The 14671-nt window shown below is 42.6% G+C and overlaps 2 protein-coding genes across 2 annotated transcripts; both read right to left on the reverse strand.

Moving 5' to 3' along the window:
* Nucleotides 1-254: 254 nt before the first annotated feature.
* On the reverse strand, nt 255-1567 carry LOC149265172 (uncharacterized). The gene is made up of 2 exons (XM_089401961.1): nt 725-1567; nt 255-530 (listed from the first exon to the last, which is right to left on the reverse strand). The coding sequence occupies exons 1-2, from the start codon at nt 1565-1567 to the stop codon at nt 255-257; spliced, it is 1119 nt and encodes a 372-aa protein (XP_089258087.1).
* A 4344-nt stretch (nt 1568-5911) lies between these two features.
* Nucleotides 5912-14671, reverse strand: LOC149265173 (protein LEAD-SENSITIVE 1-like). Its single transcript, XM_089392091.1, has 2 exons — nt 14484-14671; nt 5912-7563 (listed from the first exon to the last, which is right to left on the reverse strand). Exons 1-2 carry the CDS (start codon nt 14575-14577, stop codon nt 6827-6829), a joined length of 831 nt encoding a protein of 276 aa, XP_089248217.1. The 5' UTR covers nt 14578-14671; the 3' UTR covers nt 5912-6826.

Raw genomic sequence — 14671 nt, forward strand, 5'->3', positions numbered from 1 at the left:
CAAAACTTTGAAGGGGTGTTAGCTTCCTCCTCTTTTGGAATCAGGGCAAGGAAGGTGGAGTTGAGGGATTTGAGGATTGAGGCAGATCGTCGGGAATCCTCCACAACTTCCCAAACTTCTGTTTTGACTATTTCCCAACAAGATTTGTAGAAGTTAATGGTGAAACCATCAGGCCCAGGTGCTTTATCATTAGGCATTTCTTTCATGGCCTCTTCCACCTCTTCCATGGAAATTTCTCGAGTCAAAGCTAAGTTCTACTCCGTCGAGATTAGCTTGGGTATTGAGGAGATAAGTTCATCAATGGCCTCCATTTTGTCAATTTCAGGTTCTTGAGCTATGTTGCTGAAGTGCATAATGAGAAGGTTAGAGATCTCTTGATGTGTCTGTAACGTGGCTCCCTGTTCATCTTTAAGGCTAAGGATTTTATTGGCTCCTCTATGGTCAATAGCTGATCTGTGGAAGAATTTTGTATTCTGTTCTCCTTCCTTAAGCCATTGAACTCGAAATTTTTTCTTCCACCGAGTTTCCTCCTGTTGGCAATGAAGTTTCCAGTCCTGCATCAGCATCTTTTCCTTTCTCATTGTTTCTGGGTTTATGTTCCCTTGAATCCATCCTTCATGTATTTGCTCTAATTGCTCCTCTAGTTTCTTTTTTTCTTTGAATATGTTCCCAAAGACTACTTGATTCCAGATTTTGATCTTGTCTTTGATGTATCGCAACTTACCTTGTAATCTATACATTCTGGTGCCCTTAATGCCCACAGGTTCTTTCCACTATTGTTCAATTTGCTGTATGAAATCAGGGTGGATAAGCCAGAATTTTTCGAATCTAAAAGGTTTATTCTTGGAGTACCCTGGATAGCAGCAGTCAATGTAATGGGCCAGTGGTCTGACCCTCCACTGGAAAGAATATCTAATTCCACTATAATTCCTTCCAGCAGTATACCTTCTGAAACTAGAAATCTATTTAGATGAGAAGCTATTTGCCTTTCACCACCCCTTTTATTGTTCCATGTGAAAGCACCACTTCTAGGAAAAACATCCACTAGATTAGCCATCTTCATGAAGTCTAGGAAAGCTTCAGAGTCTTTGTTGAGTTTCCTTATACCTCCTTTCTTTTCCATAAGGGTGGTTATCATGTTGAAGTCCCCTCCTATGATTGCCTTTGCTTGGGGATACCTTAGCTTTAGGTTAAGCAGAGTTCTCAAAGAGAGATGCTTGTCCTCTAGCTTCTGTGGACCATAGATATTAGTACACAGGTAAGTCTTAGAGTTTCCTACAACTTGAGCTTCTACAGCTATGAAGGATCTAGCCACCTCAGAGGAGAGGATCTTGATTACTTGTGGATTCCATAGAGTAATTAAGCCTCCCTCCCAACCATTGCTGGCAGTCTCCAAGAATTCCATATGCTTACCTAATTTTTTGCTTATATTGAATATCGTGTTGCTTGAACATATAGTTTCCTGCACAAACACTATGTCTAGTTGTTCCTTTTGGACTTTCTTCTTTAAAAGACGCTGTTTTGTTTGGCTATTTAGCACTCTAGCATTCCAAGAAAGAATTTTCATTTTAAACAAAGTTTAGGAGCTTAGATAAAAATCCTCTAGGGTTTTCATCTTACCGGAGTTTAAGAGCATTTGTCCCAGCTCTTGCAATGCTTCATTGTTGGTTCTGCGTCCTCTTTTTTTACGGTGTTTGGAATTGATAGAGGTTTGATGCAGACCCTGTGTCCGAACTCCCAGCCCTTTAGCTATACCCAAACTTTTTCTTTGCAGTTCCATCTCTTCTCTTTGTCGTGCTATGAGTATGTCATTAATTCTCTTTACTCTCTTCCGATATGTGTTCCATTCCCTTCTTTTTCCATTTCTCCACCATGTTTGGTAGATCCACACCCTCTTGCTCTAGTATATCATTGAGTTTCATATCTTCGCTTCTGATTTCACTTATGAGCATTTCTGAGTCTTCTTCAACCCCCTCTAATGTTTCTTGAACCTCGAGCACTATGCTCAAAGGGTTCCCCTCTATTTCTTTTATTTCAGGCCTTGTTGTAGCTTTGATTATTTCAGTGGTTTTTTGTCCTGTGATGTTGTCCTCTAATTCCATTTCAGTTTCCAAAATTTCAAAATAATTGCTTATGTTACCTTGTGAGGTGCTTGCCTTGGTTTGGCATTTCCTGTTTGCTCTTTGTTTAGCTTTCAGTGTGGTAAAGATTTCCTTGTTCTTCTCTACTTTTCCATCCTTGTGATCTCCTGCGACATTGTTCAGTGGGCATTCTTTGATTAAATGACCGTGCTCATGACATTTTCTACAGCGGAATGGGATTTTCTCATAATCGATGGCTTGGAAATAATCCTCATCCCTATATTCCAACCATAGGCCCTCATGCAAAGCTCCCGACACATCCATTTCCACATAGATTCTGGCACAAGAGGTGTACCTTTTTTGCAGAGTCACTTCTAAGGCTTTGATAAAGGTCCCTAGCTTATTACCTATTTGTTCAAGAGTTGCATGTCCCCAGTAATCAATTGGTAGGGAAAAAAGGCGTATCCACACTGAAACTTGCTTGAAGGTTTCATTTTCTGGTACAAAGTTGGGTTTCCATGGCCTTATGTAAAGGCCCGCAGAGGCAAAGAAATAAGGCCCTCCATCGAATATTATATCCTTATTTTCTAAATTTGAGAAAACAACAGTAAAAAGCCTTTAGCTCCTAAGTGCAGTCTAACATCACCTTTGGGTTTCCACTGTTGCTTTATCCATTGACACAATGCATGTTCTGTTGGCCAGAACCCCATGAATCTGCAGATCATTGCATGTTCAATCATGTGATCCGAGTATGCTTGAATCTCCAGGTCAGATATCACAACCCTTAGGGTTTCTGCAGCATTGGGTTTACACGGACCCTAGTTCTTCTTTCTGTTAAATGTTGACTCCGTTCCCCCTTGTTCCTCTTTATCTTGATTCAGAGCCTCTTCCTATACTCCTGCTTGCTCCTTTCCCTGTTTGTTTTCATGAGCAAAATGTGCTTGTGTTTGATTTTCTCTGACTCTACTTTCTGTTCTTTTACTGTCATCCTTTTCTTTCAGTTTTTTATTGTTGTTACCTTCATTGCCTATATTGCCTTTCTTCCCCTTACTGGTCAAATCTTCCTTATTTGACCTTTCCTAACCTGTTATCTGCACCCCATCCCGTGTTGTCAGCTTGTTCATCATTATTTGCTTGTAAGGTGGGGTCCCTGTTATGGAACCAGCTCAAGAAAAGATAGAAAAGATAGATCAACGCCTTAGAATTCAGACTCTTCGAGGGGGCAACCTCCTTTACATCACATAAATGAACAATTCTTGGATGATTCAAATGACAAAACCTCCTTTCTATATATAGGAGTCTAGAGAGTCACAATATAATCCAGCCGACCTAACAATAATAATATAAAGGCACAATAATAACAATAGTGGGCTTCTATGGGGCACAATAGTAACAATATGGGCACTACATGGGTACATCAATATAATAAGTGGGTTATACTAATAACAATAAGGGGTTACACTAGTAGTATAGGGGCCTAACATGCCCCTCTCCTTCAAAAAGCGTTGTCCTCAATGCTTGAGTAGTTCTTGATGCTTCTGTATAAAATTATTGTCCTCCCATGTGGAATCTTCAGCGGGTAAGTTCTTCCACTTGATGAGATACTCTGAAATTGATCGATTTCGTAGCTGTCGGGTTCTTGTTTCTGTGACTGCTCCAGGTTCTAATATGATTTTTCCTTCCTCTTCAATTTCTGGCAATATTTTTTGAATTGGGATCTTTTGCAACTTTTGAATAAGTGGCCATACTTCTTCGTCCTTCTTCCAACCTAACAATAATAATATAAAGGCACAATAATAACAATAGTGGGCTTCTATGGGGCACAATAGTAACAATATGGGCACTACATGGGTACATCAATATAATAAGTGGGTTATACTGATAACAATAAGGGGTTACACTAGTAGTATAGGGGCCTAACAGTCCCTATGGACCTCGCGTTTTCCATTTGCCAGGTCAGGTCAGAGTCTGTCCTTCTCTGTGGAGCTCTGCCACTCTGGCCCTGTTCTTCTCCAAATTTGAAACCTCGATCTGATGAGTACGTGAGCGTTAAACCCTCGTTTCCACCAGAGCTCTCCTGTGCTTCCCTCTTCAAGGTAGTTTTGGGTATTGATAAACAACATATTAAAACACTCACTTTATTATATTGTTAAAATTTAAAAAATCATAAAACAAACTAAATTATAATTTTATTATTATTATTATTAAAATAAATTATTATATAATTTAAACATATATTTTTAAAACTGTTTACTTCCTTATAGAAATTTTAATTCTGTATATAATTTTTGTTACAATATCATAAATTATTATTATCAATATTGAAAATTTTAATAATTTATATCTTTTAATATAAATTTTTATATAAATTTTAATAAATAAAAATAATATTTCAATTTATTTTTTTCCAAATTCAAACTCAGTGATTTATTCAAATGGATGCAAAAGACCATGCATCCTAGACAACAAATCTGACAGTGTATTAGGGTATCCATACCTGATTGGGAAACTTCACTTGCTATGGGAAGATAACCCTACCCTCATTTCACTGGACATCATGTTTCCCACCAGCATTGCTAGTGAATGTACTCAATCTAACTCGGGTCGGAATTTCAAAATCGGCCTATCTAGTAAATTTGAGAGTTTTTATATTTGTCTTTACAAATTTGGTTTCGTAAATGTTTTTAAATTGTATTTCACTGACAAATCACTAGGACTGCTAAATTCTATCCCTGAATCCATCCATAATTTACACTAAATATGATTAAAGCACCAAATACTTAAGAAATCTAAGATTTTTATAAAGGATTGAAGAAATTTAATTCTATCCCTGAATCCATCCATAATTTACACTAAAGTATTATTAAAGCAACAAATACTTGAAGTTGATATTTTTATAAACGATTGAAGAAATTCCGGCTGTATAATTTCTGAGAGATTTTTCTGTTGAAAAAAAAGCCTTCTGAGATAACAGCTCATGTCGAGTCACAGTTTTGATAATCTGAAATTTGAAATTTTAGTTGACAGTAAATTATGTTGGCTCCTCGTTAATGGCGGTGTTGAAGGTCAATGTTCCCCGTGTGTTTCGTGGCTTAAATCTAGCGATGTCTCTGTTTACTAACACTTGTGAGTTTTGGTGTAATGGCAATTGTGTCTCCAACAAATGGTATAAGAGCCAAAGGTCTCCAGTTCGAAACATGCTGGGCTCGCATTGGGGGGAGATTGTTGGCTCCCTGTTAATGGTGGTGCATGTGCTTAAGTCTAACTATATGTCTATTTACTAACACCTGCGAGTTTTAGTGTAACATAGCAATCGTGTCTCCAACCAATTAAACAAATATTAGAAAAACCTTTAGCGATCAAATCATAATCATATTTCCGTATCAGTTATGAGAATGGACTGTGGGAAGGAGGGCATCCAATGTTTTGCCTTATCAACATACAGTTAATCTCAAATGAAGCAATAACGAATGATTCTTATTGATGTCGACAGTGGCTCCCATATCTGCAGAGGATCCACGTCGTCTACAACAGGTGCCTCCATATTGGCGTTTTCATTCTCCTGAAGTGACTCCATATTGGCGTTTTCATTCCCCTGAAGTGAATAATGCGATATAGACCTTTACCAATTTTTATATTATAATATTCTTTCTTTTATTATGACAATTCCAATATAATCTATTGTAATCAATATCGATTTCCTTTTATATCAATATCAATTCTCTTTTAATTCTTGGCATACTCTTGCCTTTTCTTTATAAATTAATTACTCATCTAAAACTTTTCCATATACACACGTTAACGCTTAAAAATCATAGGTATTCATTGCATTTACAAATACATATATTTTATTTTATTTTTGTAAACAAGAAATTACAACTCTTCCAAATATACAAATTCAGTCACATACGCTTCGGAGCATCTATCGCCTGACACCATCGCTATCTCTACTAAGACAGAAACTCATCGCACATACATACCTAGATGATAGAAGGATGACAACATTTTAATCGTCATTATGGCCGACACACTTAATCCTCGCATCCAACGAAAGAAAATCAATTTCCTTGGAGAATGCAGGGTCCACTACCATTCGGGCATTCCACTGGTCGACAGTTCCTTCTTTGCTGTTTACGGAGTTTCTTTTTCTGCTTGCTGGAGCTTCTGTTTCTGCTTATTGCCGGAGACGAGGAATTTTCAGCCACTGGAGGCTTCTCAGCAATAGAAGAAACAAGAGAAACGGTCACATCTTCCGCTGGAGGCTTCTTACCAGTTGAGGAATCAGGAAATTGAGGCACATCTTCAACTTCTTGCATTAATTCACAGTTTCTTCTCTGTTGTTGACGAAGCTTCTTTTTCTGCTTCTTGGAGCTTCTCTTTCTACTTATTGCCTGCGATGTGGAGCTTTCATCCGCTGAAGGCTTCTTGAAGGTGGAAGAATCAAGAAATAGATCCTCACCTTCCACTGGTACCTTACTCTTATCAACAAAAATAGCAGTTGAAGAATCAGAATATGCAGCCAAATCTTCCGCTGGAAACTTCTTGATAGTTGAAGAAGCCACAAGTGCCTTCATTTTATCAACACGAATAGTAGCTGATTCAAGGTTTACATCCGAATCTTCTACTGGTACCTTACTTTTGTCAACGCTAATACCAATTGAAGAGTTGGGAGATACAGCCAAATCTACCAACTCTTGAAGCTTCTTACCAGTAAAAGAATCAAGAAATACAGCCACATCTTCCACTCATACCTTAGCTTTATCAACGCAACTGTCAGTTGAAGAAGTAGGATATACAGACGAATTTTCCACTGGTACCTTAGTTTTATCAAGGCCAATACGAGTTGAAGAATCAAGAAATGTAGCCAAATCTTCGACTGGCACCTTAGTTTTATCAACACGAATGCCAATATCTGCTACATATCTCTTATAAAAGTAAGCTCCAACCACCAATGCCAGACTTAATGATCTATTAAGCATATCATCATTTTCATATGCGAGACGAGAAGCAGAACGAACACCATCCATAGCTGCTACTTGCCCACTTTTTCCTGAGGCATTTCTTTTAACAATATATCCCGTCCTGCAGTATATTGCAAAGTCCTCACAGTTGTTAGAAAACAGATCGTAGTTTCCAAAACCATGTTTATGCAGATACATTGCACGGTGAAAGACTTCGTCTGGGGGATCCGACTGTGCAAGTGTACATGTTCCTCCGCGGACTTGTGCCAAAAATACAGCTTTACTAACACCATACTCAAATCGATGCACAACTCCTCCATCAAGAAAACAATCTAGACAAGACCGGATCACTCCACTATTTCCATATTGGAGGCCGCAGCTGTCAGGAGATCTTGGGCAACTCAGATGTTGTTTTGGTATTGAAGTAGAGGCAAACGAATTAATTAAACTGACCCCTGCTCCAATTTCTTGACCCGACCCTCTTGTAAAATGGACAACGTCATCATCCCAAACAAAAATCCCTGTGTAGGATCCCAGGGATCATAAGATGTGAGATGAACTTAAATGGAAAATCATGCAAAAACCAATTACATTTTATTGCAGAACAGCTAAGCAAAGTCATTATGGTAAACGAGAAAAATAAAGTACACGGAATCAAACTCTGCATCCAGATCAGTTAGATGCCAAAACAGAAATGGAAAATATTGCAGAGAACAAGCATAACGATAATTGGCAGCAAGGAAACTGTGCGCTTGAGCGGCTTGGCATGGAGCGAAACCAGTGCTACGCGTCGCCTTCCATGGAACCTCCCTGCCGCTCCCACAACCAATCGACTCTCTGCAAGTAACTCTCTTCACCGACCACCTGGCGCCCATGCGCTTTCGACGTCCAGCCTACAAAACTCTCCGCCACCTTCGCATGCAGGTTTTGATCCTCTGCAAAATGTACGTCCCCCCCTCCTGCATTGAATTGGACCACCTGCAGCTCCTCCCCTGAATAACTCACTCTGAACTCAATCCTAAGCTTGCCTGCAGCTCCCTCCCTGAATACATTTCGATTATACATTGCAACGGCTTCTCCGGTTCATGGGGTGTATGCGGTTCGTGCACATGGGTTTCGGCTCCAGGTAAGACTCTGCAAACTGCCTACTTGTTTTCTCTTTTTCATTGCTCTGTCTGTCTCAGTTTAAATTTCTGTTATTATATGCTGTCGCTTTGCGGGCTTGCTTAGGCTATACTTTCCCCCGAGAAGCTCTTCACAGGTCTTTTCTATGTTTTGCATAAACGCTTGTCTAGCCAGCTTGCATAGGCTCTAGGTATTCTACAGTCCTGCTCCCTATGGGCTTTTGCCTAAGGGCTCTACATTCCCTCTAGCTTCATCCCATCCTGCCAGCAGAATGTTGAAATCTCTCCTCTGCAAGCTTCGAAACCACTTCAATATTTATAAGCCTTGCAACGATTTTCGTTTTAAAATCGGACATTGGTGGTGCATTGTGAAAGTCTACTGCTGCTGCATCCTTTGTGATGAACAGCCTCAGTAATTCCACTCCCTGCTGCCATTGTTCTCTGTTATTCCACTGCATCCACCCTTGGAGCGTTTCGAACCAGGGTCCCCGGAAAATTTTTCCGTCCGTCATTTCTTGCCGACTCTCGCTTCCCGATACCTGCTGCTTCCAGGCATTACTCTCCGCAGCTACCCTCTGCCTGATCGATCTATTTCTGGATCTCGATTTGTCCTTCATACAATCGAGATCTGTACTCCCTTGTCCTTTCTTCCAATTCACTTGCTGGAACATTCATTCCTTCTATACATTGGAAGCCATTGGGTAGCTGAGTTTTGTCAGAACCTTCCACTTGGTCCTTTCCACTTTCCTCCTCATTTGTACTTTTCCTCGATTACTCCCATTTTGGCGGTGCATGGAGGAAGTATACGGTTCTATTCCAACAGAGGACCTCATCAATGCCTCTGTCAACGCGGAGAATGCGTGGTCATCTGCCACCTTGGCAACTATGAATAGCCTACTTGTCTCTCCTTCTCTGGCCAAAGCTAATCCAAGTCACAAGCATATGGAACGCGGGCCAAAAAAGCATCAAAAGGCAGTGAACACCTCCTCCCCTCCACGTGCGATCCGGATTGACATCGCACAGCTGGACGACAGACTTGAGAAACTCCAGCAAAACGCTCTGGTGGGGAAGTGGCACTTCCCGGAAATGACCGACGCTGAAATGAGAACCTGGGTTGCCAAATACTGGAAACCGGTCATTGGATATGCCCCGGTCATTTCCAGCCTCATGCGCGACTGGTATAGCTTTATTTTCCTCTCATCTGAAGATGCAGGCAAAATCCTTGGTCGACCCTGGGTCTATAAGCGCAGCTTCCTGGCTCTGCACAGGTGGTTCTTGGGCTTCAATCCGCTGAAGAACACTCCAGTCAACAACCTGATCTGGGTTAAATGCCCAAATTTACCTCTCGAATTATGGACTCCGGAATCCCTTCAGATGATCGGAAATGCTATTGGCCGATTTATTTATGTCGACCCCTGGTGCATTGGCGAGCGAGATAAACGCATCGCTTGGATTCTTATCCAGCGAACATACAAGGGTGGATTCCCCGACCATATTGAAATCAACTGGAAGGACCAATCCATCTCCCAACGATTGGATTACTGGGGAATCCCCTTCCGTTGTGCTGCTTGCAAAAAAACAGGTCACCTTGTAAGGAATTGCCCAAGTGCCAAGCTATACGCAAACAGGAAAGGTCTCAGGAAATCCTTTCTCAATGGCAGCAATTCGCCCCCTTCCTCCCCTGTCAAATCCGGATCCCAAAGTATAACCCCCCCCCATCTGACTCAAATCCTCCCCTTTGTCATGCAATCCCCCCCATTTACTGAACCCCTCGACGACCCCCCTGTCCCTTCTCCGCAACCGGTGGACCCAAGGAATTTCTCCCCCGCCCCCCAGCACATTCCTTCGCTCCAAAAGGATTTCTCTGTTGGGACAATTCCCATTCCAATCTCCTCTTCGTCCCCGGGGGCTAGACCAGATAAAGGGAAGGAGAAAGTGCAGTCTGTCGGCCCCACCCCTCCAAACTCCCCCTTCTCCTCCCCTGTCAATCTATTCGACAGCGACCTCGATCTCTCGCAAGTCAGGGCGTCTCTACAGCTTGTTCCCTTGACGGTCCATAAACCTGGGCCTTGCTCGCCTGTCATCAGTCCGGCATCGGCCATGAATATCACGGTCCGGAAGAGGGGTCGAGGTAGCTCTCGTCACTTCAGAGGTCATGAAGGCATCCGAAATCTTTCTCTTGTTGAAGTCCCTGTTCTTGATGATACATCTTCACAGCCCCTTAGAGCAAGCAAGGCTGCAAATTCTCCAAAATGATCTCTATCTTATCTTTCAATATCCGCGGTCTTGGCGTGGACCCTAAATTCAACACGCTAAAGAATTTTTTCTTCCATTCCAGGGTTTCAATTATTCTTGTACAGGAAACGATGCACGGGAAGGAAGACTCTCTGTCTTATTTTCGTAAGATGCTGCCCTCCTGGCACATGGCTGCTACAGATGCGACTGGTCTTTCAGGTGGCATGATCTCACTCTGGGACCCGACAAAGGTCAAGGCGAAAGCCTACAGTTGCTTTGCTGGAATTCTTATATCAGTTACAATCCGGGGTATAGATTTACCTATCAACATCCTCAATCTATACGCCCCGTATAAGTCCCGCATCTCCTTCTGGCACAGGGTGTTTGCCTCTGACCTCTTCAATCTAAACAGTCTAATCATTGCGGGAGATACAAATGTTGTTTTGTCCACTAACGAGGTTTGGGGTATGGGCAAGGTGAACAGCACCCTGGCGGATCTCATCTCCACTGAACTGATAAACAGGAACATGGCCGACATCTGCCCAGCCCGGAACAGGCCGACATGGACAAACGGCAGAATTGGAAAGGCCTACATCGCCAAACGACTGGACAGGGTTTTCATCCATCTCAGCCTAATTGACAAACTTGGTCTCCCAAAATTATCTGTGGAGAACATCATGATCTCTGATCATTTTCCCATCCTCTTATCGTGGCCAGGCAAGATATTCAAAAGGGGCTACTCTTTCAAGTTTGACAACGCCCTTCTTCTCGACCCTGCTTTCAACCTCTTTATTCAGACAGCTTGGAAAGACATAAAGTTCCGGGAGCAATCAAATTTCATTTTCTCCACTTTCAGAGAAAAATTATCGGAACTCAGAGACCTGGTCAAAAATTGGCAGTTCAATCGTCACAAGGAAGATAGAGAGGCCCTTAATCGGGTCCAACTGGAAATCCAATCCTACATGGACTCCACTGATTTTTCCTCCTGCTCTCTCGAAACTAAGGCCCGCATCAGGAATCTTGAGAAGCGAAGATCATGTTTATTAAAACAGGAAGAGGCAAAATGGCGGCTCAAGAGCCGAGCCACCTGGCTCGAGTTGGGGGACAAAAACACAAAATTTTTCCACAAATTTGCCAATGCTCGCAGAGAAAGGAACTTCATCTGGAAAATCAAGGATGAATTGGGGAATGAAGCTTCTTCGCAGGGAGACATCACTCGTCTCGCGGTAAGATTTTTTAGCAAACAGTACAGCAGATCGAATGACATTTCTTTCACTGATATCAGATGGGCGATTGATCCTATGCCTGTGATGTTTGATAATGCTATGAATGAGGAAATATCCCGCCCTGTCGACGAGGACGAACTCCTTCGCGCCATGAAAACCTTCAAAAAGGATAAAGCCCCTGGCCCGGATGGCTGGACTATTGGCTTCCTCATCCACTTTTTTGATCTTTTTAAAAATGATCTGCTGAGTATGATCTTTGCCTCAAAACAATCTGGTCAAATCCACAGCCATACCTCCTCCACTCTCATAGCCCTCATTCCGAAGAAAGATGAACCCGGAACCTTCTCCGACTTCCGCCCGATCTCCCTCTGCAATATCTCCTTCAAGATCATCACAAAGATTATTGCGCTCAGAATCAAGGATACTCTGGCCCGCCACCTCTCTCCAAACCAGCATGCTTTCCTCAAAGGTCGTAACATCCATGACGCCGTCGCCTCCACTCAGGAATGCCTTCACTCCATCGTTGTCAATAACACCAAAGCGGCCATCCTAAAAATTGACCTTCACCGGGCTTTTGATGTTATCGACTGGGCATTCCTTCAATGTCTCCTCGCCAAAATTGGGCTATCTCCCGCTGTCATTCGCTGGATTATGGGATGCATCGAAAATGTAAATTATGCGATTCTGGTGAATGGACAGCCTTCCCCTTTTTTCAAGGCTGAGAGGGGCCTTCGGCAAGGCTGCCCCCTGTCCCCCCTCCTCTTCATTCTTGCAATCGATGCCATGAGCCTCCACATCAATCGCGCGGTGGCCCTGAAAGAACTTCAACCGATTCGGATCTGCAAGAACATCAAGATGTCCCACAGCCTTTTCGTCGACGACGTACTCATTTTTGCTATGCTCTCCATGGCTTCCTGGACATGCATCAAAGCCATCCTCGACCGACTTCACAGGGCATCGGGACTGTCCATGAACAAAGCAAAATCAACCCTGTTCCATAATGGAGCCGATGATCTCCTTATCTCCCGGATTGCCCAGATTTTTGACATTCAGCATTTGCCGCTTTCAGAGGGCATAAAGTATCTTGGATTCTATCTGAAGAGCCACTCCTACAAGCCGACAGACTGGCGCTGGATTGTTGATCGATTCCATAACAAGCTCGCTATTTGGAGCTTCCGCTCCCTCTCGTTGGGAGGCAGGGTCGTCCTTGTCAAATCCGTCCTTACTCAGCTCTCTGTCTTCTGGGGACATCTCTTCCTCCTCCCGTCATGCATTATACATTCAATCAACAGAATTATTTCCTGCTTCATATGGGGAGCAAAGGCCGAGCGGCACAAAATCCACCTTGCAAAGCTGGACTCTCTCTCTATGCCGAAAAATTCTGATGGTTGGGGCATCCTGAACATTAAAATTTTTGGCGCTGCTCTCATCTGCAAATCCCTGTGGAGGGGTATTTATGGAACTAGTCTGTGGAGCGACATCGTCAGGCAGAAATATCTAAAAGGCAGGGGAATCGAATTCTGGTTCAGATTCGATACAATCGGCATCAAACGGGGCTCCGCAATCTGGTACAGCTTTCGAAGAGTCCAACATTATTTCCTCAGCAATCTAAAATGGGAAATTCACACAGGTAGCAAGATTTACATTGGGCTGGACTCTTTCGCTGGATACAGGGGATCCTTGCTGGTTCCTCCTCCTCTTCTTTTCTTCCTCCGCAGATCGGGCTTGTTTACATGGAATCAAATCATAAAAGAATGGGATGGTTCTCAGCCAGTGCTTCGAGATGCGGATGATATTAGCCTCCCAATCGATCTCATCCCCCTTTGGTCTGATCTCTCCTCCTCCCTCCAGCGGGGTGGCCTTCTGCGTTCCACCGTTGCAGACCATCTGACCTGGTCTCTCCCTTTCTCTGCTCCTCATGCAATTGTAAAGGATATATACTCTGATCTCATCTCTGTTAATGCACCTGCAAATAGACGCTTTCCAGTCTTCTGGTGGAAGCTTCGCTGCCCCCTTAAGATTATTTTGTTCTCCTGGTTGGTGCTTTTCAACAAGAACTTAACCTGGGACTCCTTGAGGCGGCGGTCATGGCACGGCCCCAGCAGATGTGCTCTCTGCAAGATGGACGAGGAAACAAATTTTCATCTCTTCTTCAAGTGCTCGGCTGCCCAACAAATCTGGTATGACCTTGCAAATTTCTTCTCTTTTCAACATCTAAGCTTCATCTCTGTGGATGCAGCTTTTGACTGGTGGGGGCGCCAAAAATCCCTTCGCCCCATTCTGCCCATCACCCTCTGGTCTCTCTGGAGGTGGCGGAATCTGATAATTTTTGAAGACTCTCCTCTTTCTGCTAAATTTGTCCTGCAATCAGTCTCTGCTCTGTACACCCCGATCTGCTGAACATGGGGTTTGATATTCTTCTCAAATTCTGTTAATAGGTTCATGTCATATGATGGTTATCTGACACATGGTTTTTCCAGATGCTGCTTACTAGAACTATAAGCTGTTTTGAGCTATAAGGTTTCAGGTCCACCTGAACTTTTTGTCTGTATATCTCCTCAATATAATATCAAGATTTTCTTTCTAGAAAAAAACGATAATTGGCAGCAAACCATAACTCAAACATTTGGAGGAAACACCTAGTAGCGTCTCCAACCTAATTTTATAGATATAGGATAATGTTGAAGTGAACTAAAGCCAGCGAACCGATTGGGGTATCCAATTAAAAACAAATGCATTAAAATCCAGAGGAATACAATGAGTTCTCTGTAACTATATTGAATATAAAGGTCACATTAATGCGAGGAAATGTAACTATATTGAATATAAAGGTCACATTAATGCGAGGAAATGTACCGTGGTGAGCATATGTGTAAGCTGTCCTCCATGAGTAAATATGGTCGCCAGCTCTAAGATCCTTCCTCTCCACCTCGTTGAAAAGAATGCCCATTGAAAAGATAGGAAGTGAACTGGACCAGCAGAGTCTGTTGATGGCGCAATGCAGAAGACTCTCCTGTTGTCGAAATAGCAAGCGAACCGTTTTC

This window comes from Pinus tabuliformis, chromosome 6, assembly GCF_031772625.1.
Source record: "Pinus tabuliformis cultivar Carrire ecotype Pingquan chromosome 6, CPIR1, whole genome shotgun sequence".
NCBI lineage: Eukaryota > Viridiplantae > Streptophyta > Pinopsida > Pinales > Pinaceae > Pinus > Pinus tabuliformis.